The sequence below is a fragment of the Leucopleurus acutus genome (assembly GCF_964270905.1).
Source record: "Leucopleurus acutus genome assembly, chromosome: 20".
NCBI classification, from domain to species: Eukaryota; Metazoa; Chordata; class Mammalia; order Artiodactyla; family Delphinidae; genus Leucopleurus; species Leucopleurus acutus.
Window position 1 is genome coordinate 4,031,720 of NC_139162.1, and position 20,970 is coordinate 4,052,689.

The window sequence follows — 20,970 nt, forward strand, 5'->3', positions numbered from 1 at the left end:
GAGAGCCCTGCGAGGGCACGTGGCCCGGCTCCTCTGGGGGGTGGGGGGAGCACGGCACACGCGGGGGTCGTAGTCGAACGTCTCAGGCGGGGCTGCGTTATCTTCAGGAGGCACTGGAGGAGGGACCCGCACACCCGTCAGCTGGCTGTGATTTCTCTGAAACGCGTTCCATAGAGACCCGTCCTATCACTGGGCCCAGCATCGGGTGGAGGCGCTCTGGCCCGTGTGACCCGCCCCGCACAGGACAGGCAAACTGGCGACACAGGTGTGCTTTGTTTAGTGACATGGCCAGAGAGGCTGCCACCACACACACACACACACACACACACACACGCACACACGTGCGCGCGCACGCACACGCCATTGCGAAAACAGCAGGGTTTCTGAAGCCCCAGCCCCCCAGGTCTCCTGGAGGAGCAGCTCACGCCGGCGCACTCGGGTCCTGCCATGTTTCCTGTCATCTCTCTTACGATCACCCGGATGTGCGTTCCTCGGCTCAACCAACGCACGCTCTGCTCTGGAACATTCCAGGGAGGCATCCCCCACGAGGGGAAACTTGGAGGGCCGGAGGGCTGGGTATCTGGCGTGTGCTTGTCGTGCTGGAGGAGGTGCAGCGGGGACATGGGACGAAGGACCAAGGCGGGAAGGACGGAGCCCCGCTGGCCTCGTTGTCAGCGCCCAAGAGCTGGGGCTGGGGCGGGGGAACCGGGCTGGCCAGGGAAGCTGCTGGCAGGCTGGAGGCCTGCTGGCCAGACTGCAGTCCCTTGGGCTGGTCAGCTGTGCCTGGTACAAACCTGGGGGGAAGAGCCCCGGCTCCCGGCACCTGAGACGGCGAGGGGGTGTCCGCAGAGTCCGCAGGAAAGTGGTCCAAGGGCTCGGGTGGCGGAAGGTACAGGCTTCCCCAGGCGGCCGGGGTGGAGGGCCCGACCCTCCCAAGGCCCGCTACGCAGCCTCACACAGTCACCGCCACAAGCGGCCTCTGCCACGGTGCCTGTAACGCTGACACAGATTCTTTTGTCTGTTTTGAAATAAAGGGTAGCACTGTCTGCTTTCAGAGAGGGCGGTTGTCCTGAAGCTGCTGAAGAAGCTTCTCTTGTCTGTGCTTGTCACGGGACTGATGGCCCCGAGCTACTCCCAGGGAGCAAGGGGCGGAAGCGTCTCCACTCCAGAAGGAAGCTGTCGGCTGCGCGGGGACATCTCAGACGGCCTGACACAGACACCTGAGTGCTACGTGAGTCCAACACAGGCACTCGGAGCCGTGCCGTCTCCTGGCGCCCACACCCCTGACCGTGGCCGGGCCTTCTGCAGCCGGGAAGGCACGTCCTCTGCCCCGGTCTCTCTCCCGTCCTGGAATAGGGGGTGTCCCTCTCCTCCTGGAGCTTCCTGGGACTCCCGTCCCTGCTGCACGGAGAGGGGACCCGGAAAAGAGCCAGCACCGGCCGTGGACCGACACTCAGAGGCCCCCGCCCCCTCTGCTTGGCCCCCGCTCAGCAGGAACCCCACTGTGGGAGGAACCCAATCCCACCCTGCCGGGGGGCCCCCAATCATCACTCCTGACTGCCCTGTGTCACTGGCGTGTGCCACCCCACAGCTGCCCTTCCCTACCCTCCCATGTGCACCCCAGCCTCTCCCGCAGGAGGCTACGATGGACACCGGCCCATCGTGGACCCAGCATCCTCCCTCCTGCGCCCCCTCCGTCCCACGTCGCAGGTCTGCCACTCGGGGATATGGAAAGTCACCTTGGTGTTAGCTGTGTAATCCCAGAGACACTTTGGCACGCAGATGGGGGAGCAGACACAGGCAGAGGGGAGGCAGGGAAAACGGGCAACCAGATTCTTCTAGCCGCTAGTTCTAGGGCGGTGTGGGGCACCTCTGGGTGCTGCCAATGTCATGCGGGGGTGGGGGGGGTGACAGCCAGCCGCGGGCGCGGGAGGGAGGCGTGCACCCACAGTCCTCCTGGGGGAGCCTCGGGCCGCCTGCCGAGGCCTACTCGGCGGCCATCTGCTCGATGTGGTCACTCAGCAGCTTGTACTGCTCTGGAAGAGAAAACAGCGTTATTCCTCATGAGAGGGACGGCGACACGGACGGGCAGGTCCTTCTCATTCGGGGTGATGACAAAGCAGGCCCTCCCAGGCACGGTGAGTGTGGGCTTCTGAAGGTGTGCCCTCGGGATGCATCTTCCCATGGCAATGACGCGCCACAGGGCAGCCCCGCAGGCCCCCAGGAAGCCTGGTGTGGGCAGATGAACCCTGTCACGGGAGCCGGGCGTGGGTCCTGGAGGCCACGCAGGGGTCACGTGGTGGAGGGCACAGTGTTCTTGCCCTGTGACGAGTGGTGGGGCTGGTGACGGCACTTGGAGATTTTCCGGGGGCACCTCCTGAGGCCACCCGTCCTTGGCCCTCTTTAACTCGGTCCAGGATGGAGTTTTATTTGTAAACAATATCGATCTGTACAAATCTATGTCTAAGTGGAAGAGTTTTCAGGGGACACGCAGGAAGCATCTTGTAGCACGTGGGATGACGCCTAAAGGCCAGCTGTCGATCAGGGAAGCTGACATCAGCAACGTGTCCCCTCCCGTTACAGAAGCCAGAGATGCCGGAAAGACCTCAAGAGCCCCGCCGCTCCCCCGGGACCTGCGGCAGCAGTGTCATTCAAGCAACGAAGACAGGCCATGTGCTGGCCATTTAGACAGAGGGGCAACTCAGAGCCAGAGTCTGCCCATTTTCAAGGTCAGAGTCTGAGCACCAAGTTATATCTTTTCCTGGGCCCTGTCTGTAAGCACTGACCTGGTGGGCCCCGCACCATCCTGCCCCACGTGGGCAAGCCCTACCTAGCAGAACTGGGTCTCCAAGGGGAAGGAAGAGGGTCCCGCGCACGCAGGCCGACAGGAACGTTTAGTGTCCCGTGGGTAATTACAGCAGGGACAGTCCTCTGAGCCGGGTGGGGATTCCAGCACGCAGCGCACTCGCCCCCGAAACCCCGGCCCTGCCGCCACTCACCCTCATCCAGGTTGCCGATCACCGCCTGCTTCTTCAGAAAGTCGTTGCACAGCTTCTTGTTCAGCCCGAACGCCAGCATGTTGTGCGTGAACGTGCTGGGGGGACACGGCCGTGAGCTGGCAGCCCTCCCGCCTCCCGAGGGGAAGGGAGCCGGGGCCCGACATGCCGCCCACCGGGCCGGGGAATCGATAGAAAGATGTAAAACCAAATCGCCTCATGGCCAGCCCTGCCCACCATGAAACCGTGTTAGGGGCGGACTAACTAGGAGCCGGAGTCAAGGCCAAGTGGAGCGAATCGTGTGCTTCTGAGCCATTTAAGAACGCACAGTGGTCGCGACACTGAGTCGGGGATGTGTGACGTCATAAGGGTGGCGCTCCCCCAGCAGAGCCCCCGGGTGGGAGCGTCTCACCCGGCGGTCCCTCCTCACACCGCCCCGCTTGCTCATCTCCTGGGTGACCCGGGGTGGGCGTGGCCCCGTCCGGGTCACGGGGGGCGGGGGGCGCGGGGGGGCGGGGGGCAGGCCGGCCCTGGCGCTCACCCCAGCTGCCCGAAGGTGATGTTCTCGTTGAACCGCAGGCTGTCGTCCCGCTCCTCCTGGGTCATGTGGCACCACCTCTCTCTGCAAGCACAGGAGGGGCAGCGGAGGGGCTTCAGAGCCCACATCCCCGCCGCTTGGCCCCCTCCTGCTCTGACCCACAGGTGCTGGCCTCCCTGACAGAGAGGGGACACCTCTGCCGAAGGGCTGCTGGCGCTGCTTCTAGGAAGCCTGACCGAAGGCTGCCCCTCTGCCTGGGGGCCCGAGACCCACACTCATCACCTTCTCCTGGCGGAGACAAGGCTCAGGACCCAGAGACGATGTGCGCTGAGCGGCTGCCCGGAACATTCTCCGGGAGACGAGAACGCTGCCCCCACATCCTTCTCTAAGGTTCAAGGACGACGGAGGCCGAGGCCCGTGTCACCGGTGGGGAGGCGTGCCGAGAAGCCGGCGGAGCAGGGGTCAGGAGCCCAGCGAGCGTCTGCGGCCTCTGACCACACGCTGCCCATCAGGCCGGCCCGCCTCTGCCGTTCACTGTGCTCCCAGGCTGCCTCGTGGGGCGCGGGGACGGGCCCGTGAGCACGGAGAAGACGGCACAGAGCCTCTCAGTGAAGCCGGGAACCCAACGAGGAGGGACCACGGCCCGTGAGGCTCCACGTGCGCTCCGTGAGGCAGCGCGGGGCTCAGGGTTCGGGCAGGGAAGGTGCGCTTTTGAGCTCTCTTTGAGCTCGGTGTCCCTGACTGAGGGCGAACGCCGCCCGCTCCTGCAGGGCGTCAGCCCCTCCCCTTACGGCCGAGCACCCTTGTCCCCAGTGGCCCAGGACCGTCAGCCACTGCACCACTCCACCTCCACCCCCCGGGGCACGGGAGCCGCGTGGCCACCTGAGAAGTGAGCAGATGCCTATTTCCCCTTAAAAAGTACACTCTGGACAAGGAGTCTGACTAAAACAGGGCTGAGAGGAAAAAGAGAAAAGAAAAGGGAGAGAAGAGGCAGTATGAGGGGGTGAGGGGTCAGGGCGATGGAGAAGCTGAAAGAAGAGGAACAGAACCAACAACATCGACTCTTAACTCCTCTCCCCCCTCCCAGCCCAGGGAGGCTACTGGTGCCGCTGCAGCTGAGCGGGAGCCACGGGACACCAGGGCGCAACAGAGGCGGCACTGTCAGTCTCCCAGTCTCCTCATGCTGACAGGACACCCACAAAGACACCTGGAATGTGCTTCCAGGCACTGTGCTAATCCCATGCCATGTTCCTTCCCATCCTTTTTCCCTGAGTGGTCACCCTTAGAATCGTCCAGGCACATAAACTCCCACACCACCACCAGGCTCGCTGGGTACTGTTGCACAGGTTGTGCACTGCACAACCCCAGACCATGTGGAAGTGGCTCCCTTGCAGGCGTGCAGCACAGCAGCCCTGACCCAGATGAGGAGGTCAGTCCTTTTGCTGTGGCGAGGACTAGAGTTGGGACATTTTATCTGATCTCTGAAGAAATAGAAGGTCATTTGGGATCAGGGGATGCCTACCAACAAATCAATTGCTTAAAATTGAGTTCAACACCCAATACTGGTCGAGGTCTAATACCACAGGAGGGCAGATCGTGTGTCTACATTGCCACAGTGGGAATTCGGATGTGTCCAGCAGCTTACAGAAGAGGAAGCCTCCTGAAACGGGGACATTTCCGCCTCTGAGGACAGAGAGGGTGCTGATGGTGCTGCCGGCAGAGGCTGCCAAAGAGGAATCATGCTGGAGGCACAAGGTTGCCCAAGGACCCAGAGCCAACCTCTGGCCCCCAATCTCGGGGTGTCCTGGGGGTCAGATCTGGGATGTGCATGGCCAGACCACATCTGCTCTGGGTGAGGAGGCCCAGAGGCTCACTTCCCCTCGTGGGGCTCAGAGGTCACGATGCTCCAGCCCTGTCGGGCCTCGGCTGTGGTGCTGGGACGCCTTGCTCCAGGAAGGCTGGTTAATTACACACACACCCCCGCCCCCCAGAGAGTCTGTGGGAACTTGGGGGCTTTTTAGGAATGGAGGTAGCTGCCGTGCCCAAATGCTCCTTTTAAAGCCATAATAAGGCTGCGTTAAAAAAAACAAGATTTCTCATAAAACAATAAGCACTAAAAATACATCACTGATTAAAGGAAGCATGCTTTGGGAAATTTCCACCAAATTAAAAACAAGCACTGAATCAGAAACTATATTTTGAATAGGCAGGCCTTTCACTCTAAAAATATCTTAACCAAGATATCGAGCACATATCAAGTTCAAACAATTGCAGTCAGACCCCACCGTGGGCTCGCAGGAAATAGCCTGTTCTAGACCTTTGTCTTCGGGGGACCCCCTCACACACACAGGCCTCACATCACACAGTGGCCGGGGGGAGGAAGCAGCTGTCCTTCCTCCGGGACCCCCCAGACCTCTCAGAGTGGGCGAGGGTCTGCCAGAGCCCGCAGGCCCCTAGGCACGACTGCAGGGACAGGTCCTCTGGCCCGACCTGCGGCTCCTGAGCCCGGATCAATGACCGAGCGGACAACAAGGGAACCCAAGGGTGTGGTTTCGGGGTCCGCTGGAAGGGCCAGAGTGGCCCATGGAGGCTGGACTCGCTCCAGGTCGGAGCTGACCTCCTGGACCTCACTGCCCTCTCCTCTCGGGATGCGCACCGGGCCTCGTGGGGGTCTCGGGGGCCGTGTCTGTCTCCTGACCATTTCGGGGTCTCTATGCTCGGCGAGCTCCCCACTGTCTGTCGCCAGCCTGTCCCAGCGCTGGGCCCGCCGGCCGCGAGTCACACCCACGTCTGGTCACACCCCCCTCCCCTCCGACCCAGCGGCCCCGAAGGGCCCCCGCACTGTCCATGGACAGTCACGTGGACACACACCTCTTCTTCTCCTCCTCTCCAGCATCCCCTCTGGAGCGGCAGCAGAAACAGGTAAACAGAGGAACACGTCAAAGTCATGCAAGATATGTGGATGGAAAAGAGAGCAAAGCGTGGAAGGAGGGTTATCACAGCGGAGACGGATATGGAGACGGGGTTCCGGGGGGCGGTGGCCCAGGAGTCTGAGAGCAAAGCAACACGAGGATCCCCCTCGCCTACAGGCACTTCCTGCATCTGCGACTCCCAGAAGGGCAGAGAACTCTCTCTCTAGAATCCTTAGGAATTCCAGCATCGCTTCCTCTCCACGTGCTCCCCTGCCTTCCCGGGGCACACAGCCACAGCAGGCCGCCGTGGGGTACGAGGCAGGTCATCCCGATAGGGTTTACTTCCCCCCGAAAAAAGATTTCACTTAAGATCCCCCAAGTGCTCGTGGACTAAAGCCTTAACCAGCAGGCACCTGCCCTCTCTCCTGCCGGGAGAAAGGTTAAGGGGTCTCCCCAGGGTCAAAGAAGGCGGGGATTCAATTTCATCAACGAGGAGAGACTCAGACTTCAAAGTTCCATGGCTGGAGGGGCCCACGAGGTGACCCAGGCCTGGGAGGCCGCTGCCCCTTCCCCGCCCCGCTGCTGCAGGCACCAGCCTTAGCTCGCCGCCGTGGCCAGAGAGAGCTGAGCACCGTGCCCAGCCCTCGCCGCCGCCCAGTGCTCAGTGAACCGCTTTACAAAGGGAGTCTTCCGAAGTGGCAAGACTGCCCTCGGGGAAGCTGCAGCCCAGAGGAGTAAGTTGACAGTAGCGACTGCCCTTCCCAGACGTGAGCCCAGCACCCAGGGTCCCGCGGCAGCGGTCTCAGCTCGGGAGTCTGGAGTCTCACAGAGACAGGCAGAGTGGGTCCGAGGGGGGCCCTGTGGGCTTCACTCAGTGGGAGTCTGCATTTCTTAGGAGGGTCAGGCCGAGTCATGCCGGAGCCCCGGGGCAGGAAGCGCTCATGCAAGCTGGCCCCCCCACCCAGGAAGCGGTGCGCCCGGGACCCTTCAGGCAACTTGCAGGGCACCGGGGCCGCCAGGGGTTGAGGAAGAAACACAGACGCGTCGACTCAGCCTTCCTCTTCAGGAACGGGACAATAAAGCCTCGCCCTGGTCCTCTTCCCTGGGGCAAAGCGGGCCCGGACTTGGCTCCTACCTGGTGGTGGGAGACCGCTTTCTCCTCTCACAGTGGACAGCGTCGAAAAAGGCCGCGTTCCAGAACCTCAGCGTGTGCCTGCAAGACAGACAAGGCCCATGTGCCTTTATCCTCAATGGAGCTGGTCCCCCCCCCCCCCCCCCCGCCCCGACCACCCGGCGAAGTGTCCTGAGGGCATCCGTGCGTCTCTCCCAGGACTCAGCCTGGACTCGTCGGGTCAAAGGGGAAGCCGCCGCCTGTGGGATGTGCGGGAAGGCCATTTCCCCTTCTCTGTCTCCGGCTGAGGCTCCCAACAGGAAGCAGAGGCTTTGAGGAGGCCTGCTTCTCTAGAACACGGTCTAGTAACATAAATGGGAACCCCGGCAGGGACAGGCCACGTGCAGAGAGCAAACGCATTTATAGCGACACACAAGGAAGAGGCACGCTTCCCAAGGATCAGGGTCAGCAGACCTACGGCACGTGCGCCAAGTCCGACCTGCTCTCCGTCTGTGTAAATCAAGGTTTATAGGATCACAGCCACACCTCCACTTACACCCTGTCCACGGCGGCTCTGGCACTACAGCAGCGGAGGGCCTGTAAAGCCTAAAATACTTACCACCCGGCTCTGTACAGAAAAGTGGGGCTGAGCCCTGTTGCAGATAAGACAGCATTGGAGCCTAGAGGGGCCCAAGCTACGTCAGACAGTGGGACCGGGGCTGCTGGGCTCCCTCTCCCTGCTTCCCCCCGAGGCTGGCCCTGCAAGGTGGGCCCTCCTCGCGGAGGCTTCGGGACAGCTGCAGCCCAGCCCTGGCCGGCCGCGTGCCTCACGCGCCCCATTCTGCCGCCCCAGGTTCTCCCACCGCAGCTAGACTGTGATCCTCGTGGGAGGGGCACGTCTGACACCCTTTGGGTTCCAGGGGCTACTACACCGCCTACGTGTGAGGAAATAAAAGCCACCGACAGAGAGGCTTCAGAGGGACGAGAGCGTCTTCAGAGAAAGACAGAGGGCGAGATGTCCCCTGACCACTGGTCTCCCACTGCAACCACGGCCGTCACGTGTGTACATTATTGACACACACAGAACAGCTGTACTAGGATATAAGTCACATACCGTAAAATGCACACTTTTCAAGTACACAGTTCAGTGGGTTTTAGTATATTCACAGAATTGTGCAACCGTCGCCACTATCCATTTCCGGGACATTTTCATCACCGCACTCCCGGCTTCCCCCAGCCCCGGGCAACCACCGATCTGCTCTGTCTCCAGGGCTTTGCCTCCTGGACATTTTGTGTACATACACTACGTGGTCTTTTGTGTCTGGCCTGGGTCACGTGGCAGAACGTTTTCCAGGTCCACCCACGTCGTGGCAGTTGTGGGTGCCTCATTCCTTTACGTGGCTGAGTGACAGCCCACATTTCATGTACCCACCTTTGGGCTCTTACGAATAACACTGTCATGAACATACGTGCACAGGTTTTTGCTTGAGTACCTATTTTCAACTCTTTTCAGTATCTACCCAGGAGTAAAACTGCCGGGGTCATGGGCTACAATTCTGTTTAACTGCTGCCCGACCGTTCTCCGCAGTGGCTGCTGCGTGGGACAAGCCCACCAGCCGTGTACGAGTTTCCAATTTCCCTGCATCCTCGCCCATCTTTTCTCCTTTGGTTCTCCTAGGGGGCGTGAGTGGCCTTCACTTCTTTTGTTTGTTTGTTTGTTTGTTTTGCAGCACGTGGGCCTCTCACTGTTGTGGCCTCTCCCGTTGCGGAGCACAGGCTCCTGACGCGCAGGCTCAGTGGCCATGGCTCATGGGCCCAGCCGCTCCGCAGCATGTGGGATCCTCCCGGACCAGGGCACAAACCCGCATCCCCTGCATCGGCAGGCGGACTCTCAACCACTGCGCCACCAGGGAAGCCCTGGCCTTCACTTCTGATGGAGACATGGGTCCTGGTGACAAACGTCGAGGGTGGCCTTACCAGATGGGCTGCTGCTTCAGGTGTGTGTACAGGTAGATCTTCTCCCCCTTCCTCTCCTCCTCTGGGCTGCACACAGTCACTGTGGGAGGGGGAGGGAGACTGAGCAAGGCAGACCCCCGCCCCGCCCCGACTCCAGCGACCCTCCCAGCAGGCCCCGCATCATCCCACAGGTCACACAAACATACAGCGGAAACTCCATGGCACCTGCCCTGCGGCTCTCAGGCCTGGCCCTGAGGACTCCTCCCCAGGGAGGGTCCCGGGAACAGCTCCCCCACCACTGGGGATACTTTCCTTGAGTCCCCTGGGAGGAGGAGTTGATCCCCAGAGAGGCGGGTTTTCCGTGGAAATTCAGGAAGCGGTTAGAGACCAGAGCAGAGCGCAGTAGGACAGCGTCCCCTGCTACGGGGGAGCTGGAGCCCCAGGCGTCCAGGGACCTGCGGCTCCCCGTGGGCCGGACTGAGGCCCCGTGGCGCTGCTACGGCACCGCCCGGCCCCACGAGCACGGGCAGGCACTCACCCGTCTTCCGCGGCTTCTCCTGGGACTTGCCTTCTTTCTCCCTTGGGGAGAGAAACCATAGCAGTGACAAAACGACCCAAAGAACCCTGTTACGTTGCTGAAACGGGATGATGCCTCATAACCAATGTGTAAACCGAAGGTGGTCTTCTCTGCAAACACGTTTACGAAATCAATGCCACTCGTACCACCTGCCAGCCTTTTAGAACTGAGATGTGCTGTTCAGGCTCCTCTGTGCCATTTTCTCTGAATCCAAGACTGTCCAGACCAGAGGAGGAATAAAGCCAAGTGGGCTGGTTGTAACCGAGCCGTCGGAGGGGACGGCGGGGACCACAGGGCGCCCCTGCTTTGTGGAAGTCTCGGTTCCTGCACTGCTCGGACGCGGCCCCGCCCCCCGCGGGTCCCCGAGTGGCTATGGGAACACCGCTGCCCTGGGGAACGCGGTTTCTCTCACGGCAGCGGGAGGCGGGGTGCAGGGAGGGGGGTGTAACTCCCCTTCTGCCTACCGACAATTTCCACGCGCTCCTCTCCAGCCCTAGAAACACGGGCCCACGGGGAGAATCCCAGCACGTCAGCAAATGGAACAGTGTTTGGAAGCCCCAGAAAACTGGAGGCTGGGGAGGCAGCTGCCCCCCGGGAGCAGCTCTCAGGCCCCCGTGACGGCCGAGGGCGCAGAGATGCTCCCGACGCTGGGCCAGGGTGGCCTCCTTGTCACACCCACGGTCGGGGAGGGACGCACGCAGGCGATACTCACTCGCTTCTCCTGGCCAGGGGCCCCTTGGGCTTGGTCTCCAGCCCGAAGAAGCCCTTGACGTTCTCCGTCTTGGCCGACGTGTTCTTCAGAAGCCGCTCGGCGATGTCCTTCTTCTCCGCTAACCAGCTATTGGCCGACTTCAAGTAGGAGTCGATGCTCCCGGCCGGCTTCTCCTTGAACTCGGAGGGGAGCAGGTGTGGTTTACCTGGAGGGAGGGGGAGAGAGCAGGGATGAGAGCCAAATGGAACCACGGAGGCCGGGGCCACCTCCCTCCGCCATGGCCAGACATGGCGGCGGGGGGAAGCAAGAGGCTCAGGAGGCCCGTGGGCACACGGAGGGCCGGGGCCCCTGCCCTCTCGGGCGGTCGCTGAGCACCCAGTGTGGACAAGTCAGCCAGGTGCCACCAGGGGCCGCAGAGGAAACAGGCAGGGACCCAGCCCCAAAGAAGCAGCAAGTCCAGAGGGCGGGGGAGCAGCGCACACAGGGAAAGTGTAACGTGCAAAGTGATGGAGGAAGACACAAGAGTCTCTCCTTGTGGAGGGAGGGGCCGTGCGGATTCCAGACGGCCTGGCTGGCACCTGGGCTGGTCCTGAAACAGGGAGGCCACTGGACATGGGAGACGGTGCGAGAAGGGCAGCGAGGGAAAAAGAAGTATGTCCCTTCCTAAGGCTGTGCACGGACCACCCCACGGGCCAATGTGTCCCGCCCCATATCAAAGGGCTCCACGCTAAGGCCGTCAGAGCAGCTGCTGCAATGGCGCAGAGCAGCAAGGAGAGGGTGGGCTGCTGAGGCGAGGAGACGATGAAGTTGAGCTGCAGAGGTAGGGGACGCGCCACAAGAGCCAGCCCGCTGGTGCCTGCGCTGCCCTGACCCAGCTGCAGCCCGCGGGCAAGCCCTCAGCAACCCTCCCCTCACGGCGGCCTGAACGAGCGCCAGTGGTCACAGCCCAAGGAGCTTAACACGGGGAGCCCCCCAGCTGCGATGCACCAGGAGGCCCCAGGGCCACGAGCCCTGCCCCAGGCCCCGGGCTGCTCCAGGTCCCCCCCGTCCACAGCTGACCCTGTGTCACATTTGGCCAGAACATGAGACGATGTCCTGCGTCTACCCTGAAGCGTCCTGCCCGTGTGTCTACTTTCTCGTGTCCTCCTAGCCAGGGCCGTCAGCCTCCTGACCCACGCTGTGGACCGTCCTTCACCTCCCGCTCTAGGGGTCTCCCTCCTCCTTGTTCCCGCCCTAATATCAGCTCCCTTTGTTTGCTGGATGCCTCGCAGCTCTGCCTTAAGAAAGGCCCACTTGACGTGGCGTTGGAAGGTGACAGGTCTGCCTGCCACGTAAGCTGCACCCCGGGTCTCACCGATGTGATAGTAGGTGAAGCACATGGTCATGAGGTTCTTTGCAGGCCCGAAGTCGTCCATCTGGTGACACCTGAAATGGAAAGAGAGGTGACTGGCTAACAGATCCTTCCACCGGGTTCTCTCTGCACGTTCCTGAGACAAGACTAGCATGTTCCACAGACACCTCTAAGCTAGTACCTCACTCCCCAGACACTCCAGAGGAGAAGCCACAGAAAGAACTCCCCTGGGCCCAGGCACCCAGCCTGGGAGCGGGTCCGATTTAGGGCACTAAGGCGCTCACCATCCATCCGCCTGGCTTCCTTCACTTTCAAGGTGGAATCGCCAGGGCCCTACCCCAAGGAGCAGACCCGGAACTGGAGGTCGGGCCTCAGGTCTCAGGCTTAAACCGTTGGCCCCTTCCAGCCCCTACTTCTCAGGAATGAGCAGTGGCTTAGATGATACCCGCCCCCCCCCGATGTGGGAAGCAGCAGAGTCCCCTGGCAGGGGGGAGTGGGGGAGGCCATGTGAAGATGTGGATTGCTGGGCCCACCCCGGAGTCTCTGGGTCAGCAGGTCTGGGGCAGGGCCTGAGAATGTGCATTTCTAACAAACCGCCTTGGGAAGCTGATGCTCTGAGGCTCCTGGCCCAGGGACAGCACCCTGAGAATGACTGGGAATATGAATACCTACGTACCCTACACCACTTGCTGAAAATCAAATTACAGTATGACGCGCCAGAACCTTTGCTATGCTAAACGATGTCCTGCAAATATAAACGATTATACTAATACTTACTATATTATATCACACTTACTATATTGAGAGTATGAGATATACGTGGATCCATTCAATTTAGCAAACAAGAAAGGGGGGAAACACTTCAAAAAGAGGGTCTGTCTGCCACTAAGAATTTGTACTGTTACAGTGGCAGAAGCTACGGTGATGTGCACTGTGGCGCTGCAAATTAGAGAAGAAAATGAGGAATCAGCTAAATGCCCATCGACAGGCAGGAGCCAGATTAATTATGGAGCATGTGTACGTTCAAGTGTTAGAACACCTCACAGCTGTTACAGACGCAGCACTGAGTGCAAACGCACAGTACTGCCTTTGTATTTGCGGTACGCGGGCCTCCCACTGCTGTGGCCTCTCCCGTTGCGGAGTAACAGGCTCTGGACGCGCAGGCCCAGCGGCCATGGCTCACGGGCCCAGCTGCTCCGCGGCATGTGACGCGCAGGCTCAGCGGCCATGGCTCACGGGCCCAGCCGCTCCGCGGCATGTGGGATCTTCCCGGACCGGGGCACGAACCCATGTCCCCTGCATCGGCAGGCGGACTCTCAACCACTGCGCCACCAGGGAAGCCCAGTACTGCATTTTTAGAAAAAATATCTATTTGCTGGTATGCGCTTTATTAAGATGGCTATCACTGAGAGATGGACGAAAAGTGAGAGAAGAGGGTGTGAAAGAACACCGCCTTTCCCTCTTAGGCTTCTGTGCCTCTCCATCCTGTTCCCTCACGTACTTTCCTTTCCTGTTTAGTTTTTCACCTTGGACTAGTGTTACTTAAAGAAAGAAAATCAACAGAAATTATCTAGACGTGGGATGAGGGTCATTTTTGTTTATCTTTTTGACATAAAAATAATAAATCTAAAAAACTAAACTTCTGTAAGTTTTTTTTTTTTTTTTTTTTGCAACCACATAAAAAAATATACGCTCACAGACAAAGTAATGAAAGATTATGTGTTTTGGCAGGGTTGGAACTTGAGGTTAACTACACCCCCCCCCCCACCTACCAGTTTGCTTATTTAAGGAAAAACTGGAAGAAGAATTGAGAATTAGATAAGCACGTCACCATGCAGACAGGCACCATCTACACAAAATACAGGTTCCTGAAAATTATGGATGCAAACGTCTCGAGGTCAAAGGGTCTTTGGGGCAGGAGACCACGCTGACCCCCGACCCCCTGGGGCTCTTTTACTGAAGCTCCCGAGGCAAGCAAGCGTGGGCCCTTGGCTACCTCAGTGAGGGCCTCTCGTCCCTCCACCCACACTAGCTCCCAGACCCAGATCCCCGCCCCCACCCCTGGGGAGCACACCCTGAACTTGGGACATTCTGAGAGTAAGTGCAGGAGAAACAGGGGTCCCTCTCTTTTGGCCATTTTCCTCTAGTACATGCCCCGTGTGCGTGGGGGACAGAGAAAGTTGGGGAGACACCAAGACAGGGAATTAAAGTCAAGAGAGCAGCTACATTTCTGTTGGGAGAAGAAGGGGAAGGAACAGGAAAGGAGGAGTTTTCAGGCCTGGAAGGACACAGGGACACAGAGAAGTGGCCACGGCCTAAGCCAGGGGACCAGGACCTGCTCCGAGGCCACACTGAGGTGAGGGGGGAAAGTGGGCTCAACCGAAGGTCAGATCAGGGTCAGAGCTCCCTCCCTGTCCCACGCATTTCCCCCACCCACACGATCCCCCAGGTAGACACGGCCGCTCCGGTTCACACTGCGGAGGGCGCCTGCGGCTCTGATGCACGACAGGATGTAGGAAGAGGCTCAGGAGTCCTAGAGCCGAGCGCGGGCCTCAGCAGGAGGAGCCCCTCAAGGCAGGTGGCCGGCCCCCCCGGCCACACGGAGGTGGGGGGCCCTTCTCCCCAGCCCACGCTGTCCTCGGCGATAAAAGGCCCCAGTGGTGCCTCATTAGACCTCAGGGCAGCGATGCCATCCAACCATCTCATTAGTGGGCGGTGACCCGGTTTAGAGTACTTCACCACAGGAAATCCAGAGAACCCCAGACCTCAGCTGGAGGAGGGCAGGGCCGCTGTGTAATCACAGCCTGTCCCGGGGCCCGCTGCTGTCAGGTGGGGACCGCTCACTCCCCGCCGCCCCCCCACCCGTGAGATACTGGATACTGGTCACGACTTCCAGACAATGCTGCCGCCGCGGGGAAGGGAGGTGGTGGGGGAGGGGAGCAATTGAGCTGATGACGCATGCGGCTGGTTCTCACGACTGGGGTCTCCCAGGTGGGGAGGGGGGGAGGGAGGGAGGGAGGGAGGACGAGAGGTCAGGACGGAGGCACTAAGCCGCAGCATCACTTACTCAAATAGGACCACCGCGAAGGACTGCACCAGGCGGTAGAAGGTGGCCTCCGAGACGCACTTGGAGTTGCAGCGCTGTCCGGGAAGAGGGCAGCCGCGTCAGGCGGCCGCTGGCGGAGGTGCACCCAGCTCAGAGGGGCTGCGTGCTCACCCCGCCCAGCATCTCTAAACACAGCTGGGGCTCGAGCCCAGGACAGGCCCTGCTACCCAGAGACCGGACCCAGCAGAGGGCTGCCCCACCCCCGACCATCACTCAGGTGTTTCCGGCGTCTCCTTGTGAGACTTTTTTTTTTTTTTTTTTTGCTTGCGGTACGCGGGCTTCTCACTGTTGTGGCCTCTCCCATTGTGGAGCACAGGCTCCGGACGCGCAGGCTCAGTGGCCATGGCTTACGGGCCCAGCCGCTCCGCGGCATGTGGGGTCTTCCCGGATCGGGGCACGAACCCGTGTCCCCTGCATTGGCAGGCAGACTCTCAACCACTGCGCCACCAGGGAAGCCCCTCCTTGTGAGACTTTTAAAACCAGGAGCTTTGCGCGCTCACCCACGTGTGGGAAACTACAGAGGGATGGGACCCCAAGATGACAATGCTGGCTGTTTTCTGGGTGGGTGATGTATGGGCAGTTTCTCTGTTTTTGCTTATCTGTATTTTCTAATTTTTCTTGGAAGAATAAATTATTTGTGACCAAAAAATACTTTAAAAACGAAGAACTTAATCCACTTTACAGGAAAAAAATAAAAAGAACCTACTGGCTGTTTTTAAAACTTACTGTTTATCTGACCTTACATACATGGCTGTCATTCTCTTGAATATTTTATCTTTGCAAAAATGGAATATTGTAGGTTATTTAATAAAAACATGTGTGGACATAGCCCATGTGCTGGTCTTTAAAAAAGCGAACTTTTCTGGAATTTCATGAGGTTGACAGCCCAGCATTCCTTTCTAGTGGGGCATCTTCCACTATTCTAATTAGACTTTATAACATCTCTAGACGAGCTTTACTCTTTTTCCGGTGGGATCGTTTTCCTCAACTCCCTTCTCCAGAGCGGGTGGGCTGCCCCACACCACAGCCCCGCGTCACCCCTCTTACCTGGGCGCTCACGTACCGGGCAAACCATTCCCGGCCTTTTCCGTTCTCACTGCTGCAGTACTCTCCGAACTTGGCTTTCTCCTCCTGGTCCAAGTCCTCCCTGGAAAAGAGGGCAAAGGGAAAAGACAGGAAAGCTTTAATCCTCTGCAACGAAAATGGCTACAGTAGGGAAATAGGAAGGAGAGGAACTCCTAGGTGCTGTCGGCCCTCGGCATCCGCACCACGGAACCCCGACGGTAACTCGCCCCCGCCAAGTGCGGACGCTCATCTCAGCCTCCGGGCAACCCCGAGAGGAAACACTATTACTTCTGTTTCCAGGATGAGAAGCCCGGCTCGGAGGATCACACACAGCTGGGGAGTGGCAGGTGGGAGCCCCATCCAGACCTCCTGGCTCCAAAGCCCACGTGCATTCCCCCGACCTCCTGCCTCAGTGAGGTCTGGGTACTCACAAGGGTCCCATAACTCTCCGAGGGCTTGGCTCTCCAGCTCATCCAACCGCCCCCCATCTTTGCTGCTGAGGTCGGCACGGAGCCATCGACTGGATTCAAGAATTCCTAATGTGCTCAGTCTCAGCAGCCCACTGGGGCCAAGAAACACAAGAGGTCTGACGCCACCTCCAGCCGTCAGAAGGAGGGCATGGTTGCTTATTCCTCTGCACTTCGGAAGAGCCGGTCTGCTCTCTGACTCTCCACGGCTCCGTGTGAGGGGTGAAGATCGGGGGACCCCAGGCCTGGGGGTCACCCCCGCCAGGGTGGACAAAATGCTCACCTGATCTCAAACCACTTCCAATCATCTTCGTGGGGGGGGGGCAGTACTCTACCCCAAATGTAACGACTAAAAGGGGGAAGCAGGAGGCTGAGGATCCACTGGCTTCTGCAGTTTCATTCATTTAAGGTTTTATAGAAAACATCTTGGTCTCACTTATCCCAAGTACCGACACCAGATGAAATGTGAGAATTTGCCGGGCGTTTGCAGGGAGTTGTGGAAAGCTCCTAAAGAGGCATCTGACTCACCTGTCCACGTTCCATGTTGCCGACTGCCTGTCACAAATCTAGACTGGCCTTCCTGGCACATTAGTGAGCTTCTGGGCTTTCTCCCCTTTGCATGAACTGGGTGTACTCAGAAAAAGCTGACTAATTTCGGTGTCAGTCAAACAAAATGAGTAGGAAGCCACATCTACTGCTCTCCCAGAATGCATTCAAAATCAAACATAAAAGCAGTCTGGGGACAGTCAAATATTAGGATCCTAGAACTCCTCCCCCTTCTAACTGCAGAGAAGACGGGGGCACACCTGGAAAAGGTGGAAAGCAACCTTGCCAGTTAACAAACCAGGGGCCTAAACCTCAGCAGGGAGGAACATCCTCGGTGCGTGGCGTCAACAGGCAGAAATTCTTCTTACGCTTTAACGACATGCGAAAAGGGTCCCTTCAGCCAGAGCTCCTCAGGCCGCAATGCGTGCACGGGTAGAGCCCTCACTGAAATGCAGATTCTGACTCAGTGGGTCAGGTGGGGCTCACGACTCTGCATTTCTCAGCCCCCCCACCCCGCGATGCTGATGCTGCGGGTCCCAGAGACGATCTGAGGGGCAGGACCGCCAGCATTTCGTGCACCGCTGTGAACGATGCAAGACCGGCCGTCAAGGCCTGAGGCCTGAACCGAGTTGGCGGCGTGCTCCCCTTTCCGCTGCTGAGATGGCCACAGCCGTGAGTCCGATTCCCGGCCCCTCAGCCTCCGCTCTCACTCCAGGCCCCACCTGTGCTACCACTGTCACTGCTCGTTGTCTGCACTGTCAAGAACCACCAACGCCAGGCCAGAAAGAGGTGCGAGGGTGGGTCCCCATCCTAGCAGCTGCTTAAGGCTCAGCTGCCCGAGAGCGTCCCAAGGGCTGCGGGTAACTGAAACCTCCTGGCCTTGTACTGCCCCTAAGTCACTGCCAGCTAACAACCACCTCTGAAGGCGTGCCCATGGGGGCTCACCTGAGGTGCCGCGGGAGCAAAGCCAGGGCCCTGAGCGGAGGGAAGGAGTGGCAGAAGCTCCCCAAGGGGGCCTACGTGCACTGGGGTGGGGCGGAAACGCGAGGGGCCCAGCAGCTTGTGAGGCCTGGAGCCCTGGCCGGTGGCGCCCTGCGAGGGGCTCACCCTCCGGAGAAGATCTTCTCCACGTAGCCGCGCATGAACTCCCGGAGCTCCAGCAGCTCCGCATCCTTGGCCGAGTCGGTGCTCTGGTTGGAGGAGAAGGACTCGCTGGAAGAGCAGCGGCGGCACTGGCCCCAGGACGGGTGCGAGGGCGACTCGCCCATGTCGTTCTCGCTGTCGGCCGACTCCGTGGTCTCACTCTCCGACGCGCCCTCGCCCGGGGAGCTGTCCCCGTCCTGCAGCTTTGGGGACAGCATCTCCAGGGGCGAGGAGGTGGATGGCTTGGCCCCGGCCCCGAAGTCAATCAGCGAGCCCACGGGGACCTCGGGGGCCTCCATGGCTCGGGGGGGTGGGGGGCACTGCCGGCAAGGATGCCAGGTGGGGGCTGGTGAGCGAGGTTCCCAGGTGCGTCAGCGGGAGCCTGAGGCTGAGCGCACGTGAGCTGCTTGGGAGCCGCTGGCCACCGGGACTGAGTCCTCTGGGGCGGCCCACGGGGCCCTAAGGCATCTGGAATGGAAGCAGAGACACGTCATCATCACCACGAGAGCTTCTCTTCATATAACGGGAAAGAATTAGGGCACGAATGCCCTGTAAGAGGCTCCAAAATTCCAGAATTTGGGCCACCTGTCTGCTGACGTCATCTTCCTACTGCCCATATGGTGGGCAAACAATGAACAAACACACACCATCCGTCAGGATTTCTCCGAACTAAGCAAGGAGACCTCGAGGGGGCTGCACCCCCCGGCCCTCTCCCGCCTCTGGCCGACCAGGCTGAGGCCAGTCAGAACAGAAATCACCGCAGATGGCCATCTGCCGCCCACTCCTGCTGGGTCACCAACCACTGAAGACGGTGTCGTCAGGCACACGCTAAGCGCACGAGTCTCCAAGGCCCACGTCTCTTCCTTCCCGGGTTCCTTTCTTAGCATTTTCCCACTCAAGACCCAGCACCTTCCTGGCTGTCGGATATATGTCCCCTCTCATCATCCCCCTAAACCCTCCCATGGTTTCTTTCTTTTCTTTTCTTTTTTAAGCACCTCACCAGACACAAGATCTGCTGGCACATTTTAAAAAAAGATTTTCATTGTTTTTTGGCCGCACCGCGCGGCATGCGGGATCTTGGTTCCCCAGCCAGGGGCTGAACCCACGCCCCCTGCAGTCGTAGCGCGGAGTCTTAACCACTGGATGGCCAGGGAAGTCCCTCCCTCTGATGGTTTCTAAGCAGCATTTGCCGAAGGACCCACCTCCTCCTCCCTGCCCCCTCCCTGCACTACGGCCACACTGGGCAACGGCATCCACCTCTGGTGTCTGTTCCTCCGCCCCTGAAGCTGGACGGTCCTCTCCCTTCTCCCCCATCTTCCTCCCTCAGCCCCAACCGCAGTTCTATTCATCCCTCGAGGCCCGGCTTAGTGCCCTCTCTTCTGAGAAGCTTCACTCAAACCCTGTGCAAACTATTTACTGATTCCTGTGTGGCCCCCCTGGCATTTTACTTACACTCATTTCTAAGTCTGCTTGTTTCACAGGTAGATGTGGGCATTTCTGTTTGTCCCACTGAAGTACAATCCCCTGAGGGTTGGACCATGCCTCAGCCACCTTGGTAGCCATGCGAGTGCCCAGCACAGAGTCCTAACTAAGTGTCCACTGGACGTTTGCTGAATGGATGACCAGACCTGACCGTGAACACGCTCTAAGAGTCGGGAAGTCAACGGTGTAGGCAGAGCTGGGATTAGGATCTTGGCTTCTAAACCAGTCTCCTGCTGGTCAGTTCAGGGGTCACCTGCCAATTCTGGGGCTCCCTCCCCCATGACGATGGGCAGACAGCTAAGCAATAAGTTAAAGCCCTCCTGATGTAAGAATCCAACTTGATCCTGGGCACTGTCCCTATCCTCCACCTCTACAGACCCCAAATATCTAGGACAACACCTGGCAGACAGGTGGCTGCCGATACTGCAAAACTAATGCATCTTCTGAGGGTAATTCAATATCAAAGCTGCGTTCACTGCCCGTTAAGAGCTTCATGTTCACAAATCGATTACGGGCTCCTCCAAATTCCCCAGCCCGGGATATTTTTAGATGCCCTGAGTCGGAAGGATGGAATGGCTGGCTCCGTGTCACTGGAGTGGCAACCGCCCCCCTTCGGAGAGTCCTACAAAGCCCGCCTTGGTCCAAAACGGAGACGCATACACCTCAGCTCAAAAGAATTTTCTGGGCCAGGAGAGCAACAGGGAGTCTTAGGAGCTCAGGTGGCAACACAGACTAAGGAGTCTTGGGCCAGGGCCAGGGTAGCCCTGGCCCCTTCTCGCCAGCAGGGCCGGTGAGCTGCGGTCTCTGCTCTCTGGCCCAGAGTCCCCGTCAGACACTGAGGTCAGGTTAGATCTCTAAGGTCCTTCTGGCAACCACACTCACAGACTCTCCAAAGAACAGAAAATGACACCTATAATGACTCACCGGATATTAAAAATGGAAAATCACACACTAGGAAAATGTTTGCAGCCACTATGATAGGAAAATTGAGTTAATCATATCTGTATG

The 20,970-nt window shown here is 59.3% G+C and overlaps 1 protein-coding gene across 2 annotated transcripts; it reads right to left on the reverse strand.

Moving 5' to 3' along the window:
- Positions 1 to 1,862: 1,862 nt before the first annotated feature.
- Positions 1,863 to 18,779, reverse strand: KIAA0513 (the record flags this gene model as incomplete). Of its 2 annotated transcripts, XM_082862152.1 has the most annotated exons (12): positions 1,863 to 2,036; positions 3,000 to 3,094; positions 3,538 to 3,618; positions 6,406 to 6,435; positions 7,582 to 7,659; positions 9,535 to 9,613; positions 10,052 to 10,092; positions 10,803 to 11,007; positions 12,157 to 12,227; positions 15,221 to 15,294; positions 16,307 to 16,406; positions 18,445 to 18,779. In XM_082862152.1, 12 exons carry the CDS (start codon positions 18,777 to 18,779, stop codon positions 1,987 to 1,989), a joined length of 1,239 nt encoding a protein of 412 aa, XP_082718278.1. In that variant the 3' UTR covers positions 1,863 to 1,986. The 2 variants fall into 2 exon arrangements, with proteins under 2 accessions (XP_082718278.1, XP_082718277.1); XM_082862151.1 differs by lacking the exon at positions 6,406 to 6,435.
- Between the last annotated feature and the right edge of the window lie 2,191 nt (positions 18,780 to 20,970).